The sequence below is a fragment of the Simochromis diagramma genome, unplaced genomic scaffold (assembly GCF_900408965.1).
Source record: "Simochromis diagramma unplaced genomic scaffold, fSimDia1.1 OVJJ01000596.1, whole genome shotgun sequence".
Taxonomy (NCBI): Eukaryota; Metazoa; Chordata; class Actinopteri; order Cichliformes; family Cichlidae; genus Simochromis; species Simochromis diagramma.
The window spans coordinates 20,747,887-20,766,587 of NW_024387245.1; the positions used below are offsets into that span (position 1 = coordinate 20,747,887).

At 41.6% G+C, this 18,701-nt stretch overlaps 1 protein-coding gene across 2 annotated transcripts in view; it reads right to left on the reverse strand.

Annotated features, from left to right (window-relative positions):
• Window positions 1–18,701, reverse strand: part of si:ch211-196i2.1 (collagen alpha-1(I) chain) — a 110,891-nt gene that overhangs the window by 54,062 nt on the left and 38,128 nt on the right. Inside the window, exon 1 of one of the 2 annotated variants that reach the window (XM_040000036.1) lies at window positions 10,344–11,971. The exons of the other annotated variant lie outside the window; for it this stretch is intronic. Coding sequence (XP_039855970.1) covers window positions 10,344–10,604 — 261 coding nt within the window. The 5' untranslated portion in view covers window positions 10,605–11,971. Of the gene's footprint in view, window positions 1–10,343; window positions 11,972–18,701 lie in introns of those variants that run through there. 2 annotated transcript variants of the gene reach the window in all.

Genomic DNA, 18,701 nt, shown 5'->3' on the forward strand with positions numbered 1-18,701 from the left:
AAAGAACCTTGGTACACGCACAATGTCACAAATCATGCTAAATAAACATTTTAACCAGTGAAGTCACATTGTAATTTTTTTTAGTAACAATTCCAGTATCTTTTGGCACATAAGTGAAACTAGGTTTTGTGTTTGGACCATTAACCTGTGCCTTTTTTCAGCAGAAAAGGCACAGTGAGCAGAGAAGGCAACAGTTCATAACCCTTCCACGATATCTGAGAACTAAATAAAAGTTTCCATGGGACGTAAACAGAGCTATAGAAAAATGAGAGCATCAAATATGAGGAATACAAATGCACTGGAAAGATTGCAGATATGAGTATATAGATAGGCTCTGTTTTCTTGTTGGTTATAGTTGTTTATCAAGGCAAAAATCAATTCAGCATGCTCAATGACATGCCCAAACATCCAGAAACATGTCAAATAAGTTAAACATGGCTTTCATTCATCTGAAACAACAGGCCAACAATTAGCCTTGTGCAATGGGGCCAGTCAGCCGGGCCAGCAAAGGCCCGAGATAGGCAAGAGCCAAAGCCAGTGCCCCGAATGGAAACAAAAGCTCTTTCTCTTTTTCTCTTATCCCAGGCCACATTCAGTCAAACAGGCCCAGCTGATAACCTGACACTGGATCTCCTCTGGTCAACATCGTCTCCTCCACTTACCTCCCTTTCAGTCAGAGAGACTTCCTTATGAGCCAGCGCAGGTCATACTTAGTTGGAATACCATTATACATCTGCCAGTCAGCCAGGTGCTGATATTGTCAGTGACTACAAGCCTTTAGTCACTGACAACGGGTCAGAGGGCCCGGTGGCGCCAGTGTCCGGCAGCCTCGCCTCTGTCAGTGCGCCCCAGGGCAGCTGTGGCTACAATGTAGCTTGCCATCACCAGTGTGTGAATGTGTGCGTGAATGGGTGGATGACTGGATATGTAAAGCGCTTTGGGGTCCTTAGGGACTAGTAAAGCGCTATATAAATACAGGCCATTTACCATATACTGAATGTTATATGTTGTATTTTATATATTCCAATCTGTTACACATGTACACAAAATAAACTCAAAAATAAAAATATACTGTCATTGTGCAAAAAAGAAAAAGAAAATCCAAAACATCTTATTTCTCTAAACTGAACGCACATCATGAACTATATATATGAAGCATGGGTATATCCTCCAGGTCTAAAAAATAAAGCCAACTGATGTCTTAAAATAAAATATTATAAAATAAATCTAATGGCTACCAAGGAGCAACTTTTAGCTGGAAAAAAGTCCACATCACTCCCGGAATATCTGCTTCTGTTCTATGGGAAGCAGGGAAAGCTGTGATGAGAGGTAAAATAATTTCTTTCTCATCACACAAAAAGAAAGAAGAAAACAAAAATATTCAGGAATTAGAAAAAAACATCAAATCACTAGAAGAAGCCTACGCGTGCAACCAAGATCAGGAAACATTGAACAAAATATGCAAAACAAAACTAGAATTAAATGAAACTATTAATAAAAAAACACAATTCCTTATACAAAGACTTCGCTTGCAGAATTTTGAACACAGTAACAAATCAGGTCGATTTCTAGCTAACCAGCTAAAAATAAATAAAGAAAAAATAACTATATGTGCTGCTAAAGATTTATCGGGGAACACAATATATGACCCTGGAAGAATAAACAACATTTTTAGGGATTTCTATGAAACTTTATACTCACCACAAATAAACCCATCTAAAAATGAAATTGATCTGTTTCTTGACAACGTAACTCTTCCAAAATTACTAGACAGTCAAGCAATGGAACTGGATTCGCCACTGACGCCAAGTGAACTCCAGGAAGCCCTGATAAGTATGCCCAATAATAAGGCTCCAGGTCCAGACGGCTTCCCTGCAGAATTCTACAAAGAATTCTGGACAATTTTGGCACCAGTATTCCACAGCATGTTGCAGGAAATCGAGGAAAAGGGCAGACTACCACCAAATATGAATTCTGCCAACATTAGTCTCCTGCTAAAACCAGGCAAAGACCCTTTATTTCCCTCAAGCTATCGTCCAATTTCTCTTTTAAATGTAGACCTTAAAATAATCTGCAAAGCTCTCTCAAAGAGATTAGAGAAAATGACCCCCCTCTTAATTCATCCTGACCAAACTGGTTTCATAAAAGGTCGGCACTCCTCAACAAACACTCGTAGATTACTTAATTTAATAGACTACTCATATGATAAAAACATCGAAACCATAATATTATCTCTAGATGCAGAAAAAGCATTTGACAGAGTTAATTGGAAATTTTTATTCGCAACTTTACACAAATTTGGTTTTGGAAACTCTTTCATAAACTGGATAAGAATATTATACAATTCCCCAACGGCTCGTATCAGAACAAATGACCAGACATCCTCCAGCTTCTGTCTCCTGAGGGGCACCAGACAGGGATGCCCACTCTCCCCTTCACTTTTTGCAATTTTTATCGAACCTCTAGCAGCAGCATTTAGACAGGCTACAACAATTAAGGGCATAAAATGTAAGAACATAGAACATAAAATCAGTCTCTATGCGGATGATGTGTTGCTCTTTCTGCAAAACACACAAACCAACCTCTCTGAGGTAATTACTTTAATAAACTGGTTTTCAAGAGTTTCAGATTATTCAATTAACTGGCCAAAATCTACAGTTCTCCCCATTAACTGCTCCTTCCATAATTCTTCCTCTGCCCCACTGCAATCCGGAAATATTAAATATTTAGGTATTAATGTTTCTCCTAAGCTTTCAGACTTAACTAAATTAAACCACATCCCACTTCTAAAGAAAGTAGAAGGCGATCTGACTAGATGGAAATCTTTACCCATATCACTCATGGGAAGGGTCGCCACTATAAAAATGATGATCTTGCCAAAAATAAATTACTTATTTTTGATGATCCCTAACAAACCATCACAAGATTGGTTCAGATCTCTGGATTCATATATTTCCAAATTCCTTTGGAAAGATAAACCCCCGCGTATTAGCTTAAAAATGCTACAAAGAACCAAGGATAGAGGAGGATTAGATCTGCCTAATTTTCACCAATACTTCTTAGCCAACAGGCTTCAGTTCATCTCAGAATGGTTAAAACATACCTTCTTAGTTGAGCCCTGGCTAGATGTTGAACAGGCACTATGCAAGGATCTAGAGATTTCAGACCTACCATTTATTAGCTCAAACATCAAAAGACATGAATGCTTTAAAAGTATCAACATCAGCTTTTCTCTAACAGCATGGTGGGAGTTTCTAAAAATAACGGAGTCTTCATTAATCCCATGCAAACGTACACCTATCTGGAATAACCCTGACATATTACAAAACAATAATATGATTAATTTCCCAGAATGGAGTTGTAAAGGAATTAAATACTTAGAACATATATTAGAGGGAACAGAATTTATTCCATTTGACAGACTAGTTGAACAATATGGGATCAACAAGACAAGGTTTTTAGAATATCAACAAATTAAATCCATAGTAAAAAAGAAATTTAACCTCAGTCAAGTTGAATTACAAACACCACTAAGTGCGGCACATTTTCTTACTCTTAAATCCCCCAAATTATTATCTAAAATATACAGAACACTTTCTAAATTAGATGAATCAATATCCCTTCCTACTGCAAAGTGGGAAGCAGATTTATCAGTCAACCTAGACCAAAACTTCTGGTCTCAGATTTGCTTAAAAACCTTTAAATTAATTAAAAATCCCAGTCTGCAATTAATACAATACAAAATACTACATAGAGTGCACTATACAGGTCATCGGATGTTCAAGATGGGCTTTACATCTTCCAACAACTGCTCACACTGTCAAGGCAATACACCAGACAATTACATCCACGCTCTTTGGTTCTGTCCACCAGTGCAAAAGTTTTGGCGCGAGATATGTGAAGACTTATCAAAGTGTCTGAAATGTAACATTCCAACTTCCCCCTTAGTGTGTCTACTGGGCAGCTTAGATAATGTCACTTCAGAAAAGAATATAGCCCATATGATCTTCACTGCCCTATGCATAGCCAAGAAAACAGTCCTCATGAACTGGAAAAATAAAAATAATCTTAATTCTAACCAATATAGAAATTATCTATTAGATTACATTAGTCTTGACACAGCCTCTGCCACCACATTAGATCAATTGCTCTGGGCCCCTTTTATCAGCTCCATCACCTAGTGGGGGTGGGGGGTCATAGTTTGGTCCCGCCTTCACTGTTGTGATTGGTGAGGGGGTAGGGACAGGCTTAGGGCGTCGGGGGGTTCCCCGGAGGCATCTTCCTTGGGGGGCTCAACCCGGGGTAGCGGTCACGTCCGGTTGGGGGCTCTGTTGGCTCTCAGGTGACTGTTTCCTCGCGGCTAGCGTGCAGCGGGGCTAGGGGAGGGTCTGTGCTGACGGACGTGGGTTACTGACCTGGCAACCTGGCTGCCCCTGGGTGGGTCCGGGATGGGCGTGAGGTTCTGGGGGCGCTCCGTCTCTGGGCTGGGGCCCGGGCCGGGCCTCGGGGGCTTGGGTCCTGGTTGGTGTGTTGCCGGGGTTGTGGGCGGGTGGGTGCATGGGGGCCCGGCCCTGGAGCAGGGTGCCGCCGGTGCGTCGAGCCGCCTGGGGGGCTCTTCAACTGGTGGGGGGGATGGTCACATCTTGCAGGAGCTTTCTTCTCTTCAGGAACTCTCTGCAGGAGGGGGAGATACAGGAGAGGTGGAGGAAGATCTCAGCCTGGGCGTTTACCGTCTTATGTAGTCTGGAAGATGAGTGGATGGTGGGGTGGGTGCAGTTTTCTCTGTGGTGGGGTTGGGTGGACTGTCCAGGGCTCTGTGGAGCCGGGGGGCGCTACTGCACTGGGCCCCGGTCTGATGGGCCTGGGCCCCCTTTCCCTGGCGGGTCGCGAAGGGTGGGAGTGCCTACTGGGGTCAGCGGGGGAGCTGGCCCCAGGGAGGGGTTACCTGCCCCTCCCTTCCTTCCCTCCCCATCTCCAGCTGCCTCCCTCTTCCCGCTCCTCCACAACCACCCACACATGCAGGGCCTTGGAGTAGGGGTATGTCACCAGGGTGCAGAGGAGGCTACCCCCCCCTCTGTCCCCTTCTGGCTGCCTCTGCCTCAATTTTATCCCACAACTTAGACATTCACATTATTCACACTCTCATTACACATACATATAAGATCTTGGGGGTGGGCACAATCACGGAGTCCAAATTACCATCAGGGTGTATACCTCACCCCTGACGTCGTTGCCCACCTCTCAATTTTAAATACACTTAGTCATTGAGGGCTAGCAGGAGGGACTATGCGCTTACCTGCTGCTCCTTGGCAGGTAGCTCCATGCCCTCCTGGGTTTTAATTGCACCTTAGAACACATATGCATCAACACTACAATGAGCGGGTGGAGGGAGGTTTGGAGTCTTCTCCCACCCCCATTCTCTGCGGCCTGCTGGAGCGGGAGGGCTAGTAGGAGGAGTTGGCCGTCCGACTGCGGTCTGGGGTGTGGGGCCTCCCTGCTGCTGCGGAGTCGGGGTGGTCTGCCTCTCCCCACCGCAGGGAAAAGGGTAATACCACCTGGGTCTGGGTGCAATTCCCCCCTCCAGGGGCAAGGGTACCTAGACCCGGTTTGTAGAGTACGCTTGGGGAGTGTGATTGTGTGTACAGCGTCTCTTTATGTCTGTCTCCACGTTGGTTGAGTGTGGAGTGAGTGCATATGAGAGCATGAGGGTGGGAATGGATGTTTGTGTCTGTGTGTGCCTGTATGTCTGTGTCTATATGTCAGGTTGGGTATCAGACGCCACCTCTCTGGGGACACCTCAGGCCCTCCAAGGTATGGAGGCCTATCTCCACCCACCACCACTTCCCCTGCCGGTGGCGGACTCCCTCAGGTGTCGGTGTGTTGGTGGTTCTTTGTGTCTGGGGGTGGGCGTCCGGGTACACACCGGCTCACTCCTTGGCGGCCGCTTGTCGGGGCCTGGGGCTCGCTCGGGCCCCTTTGGAGATGGGGTGCCCCCGGCCTCTCGGCCTGGGGCTCGGTCACTCAGGCACAGCTGGGGGCCGGCGGAGCTCACGGGCGCGTCACTGCAACTCCCCCTGGCTTCTGCTCCGCGGCTGCTGGGCGAGCCCTCATCTGGGACTCTCCTCAGCTCTTACTGGAACAGTGGCGCGGCTGCCCCTCTGTTGGTCTTCCATGGTCTCTTGTGTTCTGGGGGCCTCTGGATGTCTGGAGTTTTGATCTCCTCCATACCCGCTTCACACCCTGGAGGACGGGGCTGTGGCCCCCCCACACTCCCTAGCAGATCATTACATGGAGAAACCTTTGGAATGCAAGCATGCTGATCCACACAGGTATGCACACAGGTGTACACATGGGTATTCACAGACGCGGACTAAAGCTTTCTTGGCTGCTGCCTCAAAGCACACTGTGCGCTGTCTATCTTGCGTGCTGCACAATATCGTTTATTATTTAGTAACTATTGATATCTATGACTAGCTAGTTTATTGTGATGGTGCTTTGTTTTCTCTATTATTATGTTGCTCTTTGTTGTTTGCTGTCTCCTCTGTTTGTTTGTTTTTTTTTTTGTTTGTTTTTTTTCCTCCATACAGGTGACCCAGGAGTTTTTTTTTTTTTTTTTCTTTTTTTTTTTCTCTCTCTTCCCCCCCCTTCTCACCGTCTCTTCTCCCCTTTGGTTTTCTTTCTTTCTCTCCCCCTCTTTCTCTCATTCATTCCCCCTGTCCTATTTATTAAAAAAATAAATAAATTAAAAATTAAAAAAAATTAAAAAAAAAAAAAAAAAAAATGACAAAGGATGAACTGAAGCTCTGCCATCACGTAATGTCGCATACTGCTGTTTCTGATGTCATTTAATAAAAAAAAAAGAAAAAAAAAAAAAGAAAAAAGTCCACATGTACAGTACAAAGACGTATTGCTTAATTTATTACTTCAGTAAACACTTTCCTGATGTTTTTATTAACTCAGTTGCAACTTTCCAATCTAATTTTATATAAAATGACATTCATTTTGTAAATGATTTTCCCCTTTAGAGTAAAATAGAAAATAAAACAGGGCATGCTTTACAGCACTGACAAGTACAGACACCCGAAAATCTAAAACAGAATAGGCCCAGCAAAGTCCAAACCTCATCCTTATTGAAAAACTGTGGTGGGACCTTAAGAGGGCTGTGCATAAATGAATGCCCTCAATAAACTGAAACCAGAATTCCTTGTGACTATATTTATCCATCCGAAGAATCCTCAAGAGGTACTACTCAGTCCTGTTTGAGCAGCATTTGCTAAGAACCAAAGTGCACAGCTGTTTTTCTTAAACTGAAATCATATTTTTGCAGCCAGTGTATTAAGGATTTATGTATTCAGAGTAAACCTTTGAACTTGGAGATGAGTGCTACAAAGAGGATAACGAAGTCAAAGTGATAATGTACTGAAACACTGTCGGTTTGTCTAACTCTAAGGAATGTTTTGACAATAACAAAATATATCATGAAGTATGTTGCAGTCACACTGTTTATGGTTTAACAGTGGTGCTCACCACATTATACCATGTTTTTTTAATCATATTTAGAGAGCAAAAAGTTGGGTCAGGGGCCCACACTTGTACTTCTCTAACCTGCACATCAGTATTGATCCTGTGTGGATGTTAGACACGGAGAATGAAGCTAATGGATTGTGTTTATCAACAGGTCTTCTCTACACTCTGTAATGGTCCTAGAGTATCATCAGGATAATGTTAAATGTGTTAAATGTGAAAAACAACTGAAATTCAAGTTTAAACTCTTCTCAGTGTAAGGTCACACCAAGGCCTCCATGAGTGATCTTTAAAACAGCAGTTTTAAAGATGATCTACAGAGCAGACGTTGCATAGCATGTGTCTGTGTAGTTATCCTGTCAAACAAAACTCTAATAATCCCAGCAAGTAACTCTATGAGCCTTTAAATCATGAGCCAAGATGATGTTTACACTCGATATCTCTCTAAAGGTTCTGTAGTAGCAGGCTCGAGCAAGCAAGCATGTTCAAAGTGTGTGTGTTTATGTGTGTGTGTTTGCTTTTTAATCCTAACAAGACTTCTCGAGTTGGAGGAACGGTGCAGCAACGGCACAGCCTGAGTCTTGGCTGACTTTAAGTGACTGGGGAAATCCATGATTTTGTTTTATTATTATAATCCATATAATTTGTTGTTTTGGGGCTAATAATAGCAAATATTTTGAATAAAGATGAAAATTTTAGAAAACTAGTTTATCTTCTTTAATCTAAGTATGCCTGTTTAGACTGGACTCACACATTTGCACTGCAAACACAATGAAAATTGTAAGTAAAGGTACATGGACTGACTTATTAGTTACAATGAAGCGTCATCTAGCAACACTTTGCTGCAGGGAGGAATCATGGCAAAGTTAAGTTTGGAAATTTTGCATATAATGATGTCAAGAAATTTCAAAAGACTTGGTCTGAAGAGAACAAAGCTTTTGTCACATATATGAGGTTTTATTAAGACTGCAAACAGACAATACCATGCAAAAAGCATGATGGATTCAGCCAGTATTGGTTTTAAAAAGATGAGCCAATTAACTGACAGGAAATGTGCCAAATGTCTTAAAGGCAACATCATTTGCATTCATACAAACACTTGACTAATAGATCCAGGTATTAAGGGCATAACTATGCTTCTCCATTTGTTTTTCAGGGTGCTTTTCCAACCTTCAAGGCAACTACTGGCCAGACTTGCAGGGACTTGAATCTAACCTAATCCATCATATTGTCTTACTATCATCTTAGTTAAAATACCATTGCATGGTAATGCTGTTGGAATGACTTCCAGAATGACATCAGTTCCATTAAAACAAAGCAGGAGCATTTTTCATCCACTAATTTAAAAAAAAAAAAAAAAAAAATAAAAAAAAAAAAAATCCCAATTTAACTTATGTGTCACTCTTACACACAGTAAATAAAAGTTATGGCAGGTGTTCACAGGGCATAATTAATGGCTATCTACACAAAGCTCAAGTCTCAGGAGGCATAAGGAGCTGACAGTAATAAGAAATCTATGGGGGCCTCACAGCCTGACAAAGATGCTGCAGGCTAGAGTGCTATTATCAACACACATGTGCACGCACACACAGACAATGAAGACTTGCTCCTACAAAGGCTAATCAAATGGCAAGGTCCATAAATCTCGCTAAGACACAGGTATGCAGACAAGACATAAGGCGAGGCAGGCACTACAGTGTGTGTGTGTGTGTGTGTGTGTGTGTGTGTGTGTGTGTGTGTGTGTGTGTGTGTGTGTGTGTGTCATGTGCACACAAGTCAGAGTGTGACTTCACTGCAGCTCAGCAGGTCAAGTGCGTGGCATTAACGGTGTCACGTTCAGGGATTTTAGAACCAGCGGGACCACCCATGTTAGAAATGGTACATTTAGTTGTGATCAAAGCATCCACCAGTTCAACAATGGTGGTCTGGGAATGTACAATAAGATCATAAAGCATTATGGAGAAGAGGAGAAATACCTAAACTTTTCTTGCACAATAAAACTGCTCTCCAGCCTACTAAGTACTGGTAGCTGGATTTGCCGGATGACCAGAAATGCTCTCTCATGGAGGCCCACACAGACACTAGCCCTTGTGAATAACTCTCACATCCACAACAATATAAAAACAGATAATAAAATAACCAACAGAACATTTCTAAATGGGCAATGACTGTCACTAATGTTCCCATGAATCATAGTTTTCACAAAAAATGGTGCATTGATGTTCAAATTTTCCTTTGTTTTTAAGTAGTTTGAACCCTCCACAGAAGAGTTAGCCAGGCAAACCATAAACCATGCAGGGGTACATCTGTCTAATGCAATGTTCTGAATCCAAGAAAGTGACCAAGGGGTGTATCTTTTCTACTAAATGTTCTCATCAGTAATGCAAATTGTTTCCGTTACATATGAAAGATCCCTGATTCGAGACCAGGAGAAGAGGCTGAAGGGTCACAGGAAAGTGTATTCCACGTGCTGTTCACAAGCCTGGATAAATGTGAGAAATGAGAATCTCACTATACTGTTTAGTGTTACTAAAAAAAAAATTCAAGCGTGTTTAAGCATAAGACAAATAATTAAAGAGTTAAGGTTTTAGAAGCTTGCTTTTATGAGCATGTTTAGGGTATTTATAAGTTGAAAATCAAATCAGTTGCAACCTTGAATTAATTAGAACCAAAAGCATCCTCAGCAAAGTAAATTGATTAAATTAAAAGCACCTCCACACTGAGTGCACTTCACTCCTGTCCAGAGTCTTTGCATCAGAACAGAAAACTCCAAAGAAAAGGTTAAAATCAGTACATGTATGAGCTGTAGTGGGGAGTACCTTTCCATCCCGTCGTCTTTGACCTTGTACATGCAACCCCAATAAATCCAGCAATAGGCATCCCAGGAGCAAGTACCAGCCAACATGGTAGGGCATGACTGCAGGAGACACTGCGGGTCTGTTTGCACTTGAGCTCAGCTCCAATTGTACACAAAGGCAGACCTCTGCACAGAAGGCTGATCCAGCTCCCAGGAGACACACCCACACACCTACTGGGTACGCACTCACCACCCAACCATACAGGTTATATAAATAATACATCTAATCTGGCTCATGAAGAGACTAGCACAGCCAATTAACCCTCAGGGTGGCCTGGGTAATTGTTGAGAACTACTAGTGACCGTAACAACTGCAACGTGGGTCCAATTTGAATGTTGAACTCTTGTGAATAATAAATATGTTCTATTCTCTCACCCACAAAATGTCAGAGCAGGCGACGGCTGTTCTAAACTTATTAAATCCACAACATCCAAATTGCCAGCTCTTAACTAACCAAGACTGAGGTTGTGAGTGAACTTCTGATCGCAGCAAGCTATTGGCACTAAACTCAAACCGCAACATCACGGGCAACTAAAACTCTGCTTGAATGAATGCAGTGACTGCTCGTTCCAACCGAGCAGAGCGCGATGAAGGAAAACGGGGATAAGGAAGATGTGAGGGAATCCCCACTGCTTTTGCACATGGTTAGAGGCATGCACAATAAAAAAAAAACAAAAAACCCTGTGGTGGAATTAGGGGAGGGGAAGCCACAGTTCCCAGATTCAGTGAAATAACCACAGCTGAGAGAACTTGTGAGGGGAAATATTCATTGTGGATTCTCTGAGGTTGGCTTGATTTACATTTATTGTGTCGATGCAGAGAGGAGACCCCGTCTGCATTAAAGTCAAAAACAGCAGGGCACCTCAGTGTCACCGGAAGCATTACTTCATGTCTGTTAGGACCAAAAGGCGAGGTGGTCTAGGACAAACAGCGATATAAATAAACAAGAGCAGGGGGAGGTTGATTCAGGGTGAACAGAACCTCTGTGGATGCTTTTGAACTGCGCGGCAGATGTGCAGGCTAGGGGGGAAATCAGTGATCTCTTTTTAATTTTAAACTACTTCCCGGCACATCTTCTTCCTCACCACATAATGGCTTCCAGAGGTCTCTTGTGTCTGCACTGAAAACGCAATTTTTATTGAACTTGAACAGCTGGGACTTGAATCACAGGTATTTCTGCCCTCATGAAAGCTAATGCGCTGATGTAGCACTCGTATAACAAGTTTTCATCACCTAGCATGTAACCATTTATCATCACAGCCTAGATGCCCCGTTCTAAATTACAGATGCGGAGTGGAAAATTATCAGTACGAGCATGTCGGGGCTTCTCGTGTGGAGAAAACGGTTCTGCGCTGCTTAGCGACACAGGGAAAGAAGTGGCTACGGAAACATTTCTTCAATCCTCTGTTTCCATCTCCTCCCTCACTTTTATCCAAGCATCTCTGCTTCCTTTTGTACTTCACGGTTTGACTTGTCTGTAATTATTTTATATTGGAAACAGTTATAAACCTTGCTACGCAGATGAAAAATTATTGCTGGATGTATGCTGACGTGCATAACAGAAAAGCTTGACAGCATGCAGGGCCATCGAGTTGACATAAAAACAAAGAAATATCAATCAGATACACAAAGCATGCTTCCTCATCCTCGCTCTCTAATTAGGCAATATTTGAAAATAGCAAATGTTGCATGCCCTTCACTGAGCCTTTGATGTATCAACAGAAAACAACAGAAAAGCATGCCTTTAGCGCCAAAATCGATCCCACCAGATGACTGTTTTAATATGAATCTTTATTTTATTATGTTGTCTTGAGGAAAATAACTTTTTATCTGTTCCAACATATTTGCACTGCAGTGTATCAACAGTTTGGTTGAAGAGAGCTCAGTCTTGGAGAGCTTAGAAAGATCTCAAAGTGTTTTGTGAAACAGATTTTATTGACCTTTTGAAGATATGGCTCCAAGTAAATCCTAATGAAGCGATAACTTGACACAGGGGTGAAAAAAAAGAGGGAAGCTACCATGTGAACAGTATTGGTTGAAACCTCCGAGGAGTTTCTCAGAGTTTCTCAGATGGCTGCTTGGAACTGGCTTAAATGTGAATTCCATAAACTCCTTGGTTAAAATGCCTACCTATCATTTCAAAAGAAGATTTAAATTAATGCATTATTAGGAGCTTGGCTACTTTACATGACACATACATGCCAAAAGCAACAGCAGACTAGCAGACTGCCAGTTTTGCATCTGCTATTTTTAATGAATAAACTGGAGCTCCTAACCATCCTCCTGCTCTAAGGGCCAATTATATCCTCATTAATGTAATTATCTGACAAACATCACAGCTAGTTTTGTGGATAATTGTGCTAACAGCCTGTGAAAAAGAAGTTTTGCTGAGTAGATTTCTAGTATTTTTTTAACATCGTTAGCTTCATAGCATAAGTGCCTAAGTCATTTTTTGGTCAAATTGAGATTTTTGCCTAACTTTACTCCCCTACCACTGCTGCATCATCCTGTCCGTCTGTTTTCCGAAAACACAAAAAAATGACTTAGGCACTTATGCTATGAAGCTAACGACATGTTACTTAGCACTTATTAACAGGTATCTGCCTCATGCGGGATGCATCCGCTGGTTTGCATATTCAGTTTTCTATGCAACCTTGCTAATGCTAACTGGTAACTTAAAACATGTTTTATTTTTGCTGTTTTCATGATTGCCATTGGTGGCATATGCCAAAACTGATTCCACCCTTTGTAGCACAGCTTGCTTTGTCATGTTTCTCGGGATTTTTGCAACCTGATGCGCAGCCAGCGTGGGCAGGTTGAAGATACAAGCCTATAAGTGCAGGTATTACTGTAACATCTGTCAAGATTTCCTTTCTATTTCAGCTTCTTTTACTCCCAAGTGGCAACATGTATCACTCAGCAGGAGATTGCAATAGGTTGAGGGCACCCCAGCCACCAGTGCAAATGGTGACCGGCTGTGGCGAGGTCACAGTTGACATGTGACACAACTAATATCTAGAACCATTTTAAGTGCATCTATTAGGATGAAAATGATAAAGGAACGTGAAGTATTCTGGCATGAGAAGATGTTGACTTTCACAATAATGCGATATGAGAGGAATGCTTTGCAAAGAGGATTTTTTCTTTGTTTGTCAACCCATTAAGCCAGTAGCCTATTGAACACATGGTTAAACATACAGACTTTTTAATTATACACATTTCACATGTGAAACTGCACTCCCAATTTAGTCAGTCACTGCTCCAAACGTGATCAAATAATGTTGGACTATCTCTTACTCCTTATTAACATCCTTACCAATCAAGAAATTAAAAAACTGTGAAAATTGAAATTTTACGCATTTTAAGCATGAGAACCAGTGGTTCTCAGGTGTTTTCTGCAAGGAATCACTTCCAGAGAGGTGAAAAAAGTTAATGCAACTGCATGACAGAATCAGCAACAGAATCGCTTTCAAAATCCAAAAATATAAATTCAGTTTAGTTATACTGTATTGTATTTTCCCTTCTGACTGAAGCCTGACTGGCAGCAGCTTTACACCCCACCAGCCACTAAAGAGGCCTCTAAGATGGAAGAGATCAATGATAATTTCCAAACTTTCTGTCCATACAAGTGCACAAACACACACTACAATAGCAATAACCTCCTTAATCACTGAAGAAGTATCTCATGTCCTCATAGGGTTAAATACCGGCTAACCTGACCATCTTACAGTCTCTTCAGACCAGCTGGATGACCCGGTCTTAGCATTTGTCTTCAGCCAAAGGTCAGGTGTTAAATGAGGGGAAAAGGGAGTTAAGTTGCTACATATGTAAATAAGACAGCAAATCCATGTTAACACATCTGTTCCATCAAAAATATATTTTCATTTATCAACCTAAAATGGGTAATTCATTAACAGGCACACTCCTCAATGCTAAGGCTACGTCATGACATCAAAAATGACACCTCACGTAAAGCAAGCCATTCTCACCAGTTTAAGCAAGTCATGGAAAAGTGTCAGAATGATGGATCATTTTTCCCAAACCTCTTTGCTTTTGTCTCAGTGGGACAGTTAAAAGCCATTGTTTGACAAGCTTCATGAAAGGGGACTTCTCTAGAGACCCTAACGGAAACACTTGGAAGGGACAAGACATGGAACAGGGAACATTAACTCCATAGGCGTGTGTGTGCTTCCCTGCCTGTCTCTGACACTGTTAGGAATCGTGTGTAAGCAGTGCTGTAACTACAAAACCCCTCCAACAAACTGGTTTCAGTTGCCTGGTAACCTTCAACATAGAGAAACAATCAAATGCAAGCTTCGTCATGCTCTCCAGCACTACCTCCTTCTCTCCCCCCTCTTTCTGAAAAACATGCATTTTGTACATGGAAAGAAATCTGAACACATGCCTTCTAGTAGACTATAACGTTGGGAAGCTAATATATTGATTACTCCAACAATTGATCAGTTGTTTAACAGTGTGGTTCTCTAACTTTTTGCGGGCAGGGAACCCCCACATGCTGAAACATTTTCAGGGACTTCTGTGTAATCCTAACATCAATACAGCAACATTTGGGTTCTTCTGGACTGAAATATTTATCCATGTTCATGAGCTAGCTGACTCACGAGTCAGGTGACACAGCAGCAGGAACAGCTTGAGAAGTTAGTTACATATGCCGCAAGTTTCCATTGGCCCAAAGATGAAGTGGGAGAAAGTAAAGAAAGGGAAAAAGATTCACAACTTTCTCATTTTATTATCTGTACATGCACTAATAGCACAGCTTGAACCCATTTTGATGACTACTTCTTTATCCCAATAAAAGTCTGCCAACAATATAAAACAGCCCTTAAAAATGTGCCACAGTACATATCGATGACTTAACATTAAATGTCTTGTACAAGGAAAACTCTGACCTGAGTGATTATGTAAAAGAGGTGAAAAACAACATGTGTTCACAATTTGAGAAGCTGTAAATGACAAAGAGAATTTGCAAAACAAAGTAACTCTGACTAATACGGGACAAGTTAATTAGAAGTTCAAAGCGGTCAGATTACACTCAGGTTAGCGCTGACTTTGTGATTACATGTTTAGCTAAGGCCCCTGACCTCCAGTGCCATTTAAAATCTTTGTGCACATTTGAGGTGCTGTACATTGACTGGTTGAAAGCCATGTCTCTAAAGAGAGTACCTGTCAAGGGGGGCCCAGAAGGGACATTCATCAAATCAGGAAACCCCAACAAAGAGGCCCAGCAGTCAGAAATGTTAGGTTTCAAAGACGACTGCAGCAGACCTCAACAAAAGAGAAATAGGTCTTGTTAATGTGTTGCTATATTTACTTTCTTTAGAAATGTATTTTTTTTTTAAAGAAGGGAAGAGGGACCAGAAGAGAGCCAAAGGCAGCTTTACCACCGCAAGCATAGTTTGCATGGCTGTAATGAGAGACAGACAGCAGAAAAAACAATTATATCCTTATTCACTGATTTATTGTTACCTACATGATAAGCCGTGATCATCACTCACTTTCACTTGTAGCTAAGTACAGCTATTTAGTTGCCCAACAATGCCATGCAAAAATTCCAAGAGCAAAAACAAAACAAAAACAAAAAAACAAAAACTCAAGTATGCAAAGACTTAAACAGATAGAAGAGGACAGAGACATGGAAAACGGAAAGACGGAATCAGACGCAGTAAAAGACAGAAAACAGAAACAGATGAACAGACAGAGAGATAATTACGTGAGAAAATGTGATGCAGCCATATGAAGAAGATTTCAGTGACTATTAAGACGGATCTGGGGCAGCTTGTTCCTGGAAAAAACCCAAAAAGTCCCGACAACACAAAACAGCAGGAGAGGTCTCGGTCATGTACATCATCAAAAAGGAATCCCAATGCCATCCTGATGTAGAAGCTTCTGCCTGGCGGGGCTAGCGTGGCACGGCATGGCCTGTTTGTTTTTTTTTCTTAAATATTCAAGGTTGTAGTAGCTTCTCTGGCTATACACTGCTGCATTTTTTAAAGACAAACAGACCCTCACTGATTATTTAAGGTATGTTTCGTATACACAAAAATGTAAATTCAAACCACCTTTGTTTTTCCTTTGTTTCGAAACATATGTAGCCCTCTTTGTTTTCCTCATATGGTGATTCCAGAAACACTCTACGAGCGCCAGTATATGCATTTCAAGACGTGTTTGATTCATGTGCGTGAACAATAGTATGTGTATGCACATTTTGGCATCCTAAGGCTGATGTGGGATGTGCTGATGAGATTAAACATTCATCATCACTGACATGATTTTAAACACTGAGCGATCTTAAGTAGAAACAAATGAATCGGCTGGTACAGAGAGTAAGGCGGTTTTATTTGATAAGCAATCAATATTGCAATTAATGTTAACAGTACATTTTCACGTCTAATTACCTTTTAATCACTGCATGGCCAAAAACATATGATGTCTGTGTCTGGCCGTGAACTGATCATTACATGTGTGCTCGCACTCATCACCAACAGCGATTCAACATTCAGTCTACCTGGCCTGTCCTCAAAATTGTCACCAAAGACGAGGAAAATGAAGTTCCTCAAATGGCCACTTGAGGCTGATTCTAAAAGTAAGTTTATCTCCAATATTTACATGTTGTAATGCCCAACTTTACAGCAGAAATAAACAACTCTACAGCCTGGTACTAGACCAGGCTAATTTTACACTTCCTAGGCTGATTTAAGTAATAGATGAGTGCCAACTAGCAAACTATCTGTGAGCTAGGCTTCGCCTTTTGGAGTATTTTTTAATGCAATGATTTGACAGAAAGGTTTGGACTGCTGTGCACTTAACACGTCTTAACTTTTTACTTAGCACGAATTAGCAGCTATCTATCTCTGTCCATACATTTTGTAAATGCAGGTTACTAAACAAGTGGTACAATGTTCACTGCTACATGATTTCTCATTATTTCATCCAAATATGGTCACTTCTGGCTCAGAAAACTAAGGCAACAGCATACAAAGAGTATAAAATATAGACCTAGCTTCCAAGTTGGAAAAGTGAAGCAAACATGAGTTTAAAAAAAAAAAAAAAAAAAAGGTCTTAAATCTGTATTTTCTTGCTGCTGCCAGCAGGAGGCGACTCCTCTAGTTACGAGAAAACATTTATATGAGAAAGCCAGCCTTTGGCTACCTTGATCCATGACATCATTAAGCATTTTCCTGGTGACTCTTCCCAGTTTCTGGAATACATTGAATAAAACATTATGGCTATGATCATTGGCTAACTTGTCAGTCACAAGTAGTTAGCCGGGGAAAGTCTGGTTTTCTCACTTATTTCATTAGATCCAAACTTTTCTTGTCAGATGTGGTTTAAAAACACCAGGACTGCCTCAGTGAAAACCCCTCAAAGCTTCAAAACTCAAAGCTTCATAAAATGCAAATCCACAAACCGGTGAGGGATTTCTTGGTGGCCATATCAATATTTCACATACAACCTATAGTTTGAGCAGTAAGGAAACAGAACAATATGAGAGATAGTGTTTAGATATTATTTATATAAACAGCAGAAACTTTACAGAATACCAAAAAATCCATCAGATCATCCAAAAGCTAATTTACTGGAAATAATCAGGTGACTACTTTAACAACAGGGGGAAATCACTTTTCACACTTCAAATTACTAGTCTGCCTCTTATCAGTGACCCCTAACCCCCCTACTATTCTGTCAAGCTTCTTCACCTCTGCACATAGAAGATGGATGGGGCTCCCTGGCTCCACCCACTTCGGCACGTGTAATGTTGTTCTGCACAAAAGTTGACAGTTTCAGTCCGGTCATGATGCTCAGAAAACAATACTCTCATTTGAATCCAGATGAGCTGCTGATTACACATAGTATGGGAATCAGCTGTGCTGATTATTACTTCATTTTAAATATTCAAAATAAAACCACTAATCCAATCCCAAACTGCATTTGGTAAAGATCAAAAGAAATGAGCCATTGCTACAATTTATCAAAGCAGACTTTTAGCCTCAGTGAAGGAATGTGGCCTCTTGCAGGCCACAACAAAGGCCAGTGAGCAGACACACACAGTGTCTCACAGATCAAGCACTTAAACACACATATGCAGCGCACACAACCATGTGAAGTGGACCAGTCAGCCAAAGACAGAAGGTGGGCCTGTTGGACGAGGCCTCTGACGCCTGAGGCTCCGCACAGCATGGCTAATTAATGACAGACTGTTGCAGACTAATGGACTGTTGGTTTCACAGACACAGACACTAATGGCAAAAAAAGAACCTACGTAAACCAGACCAGTGGTCGGTGTATATATACACTGGT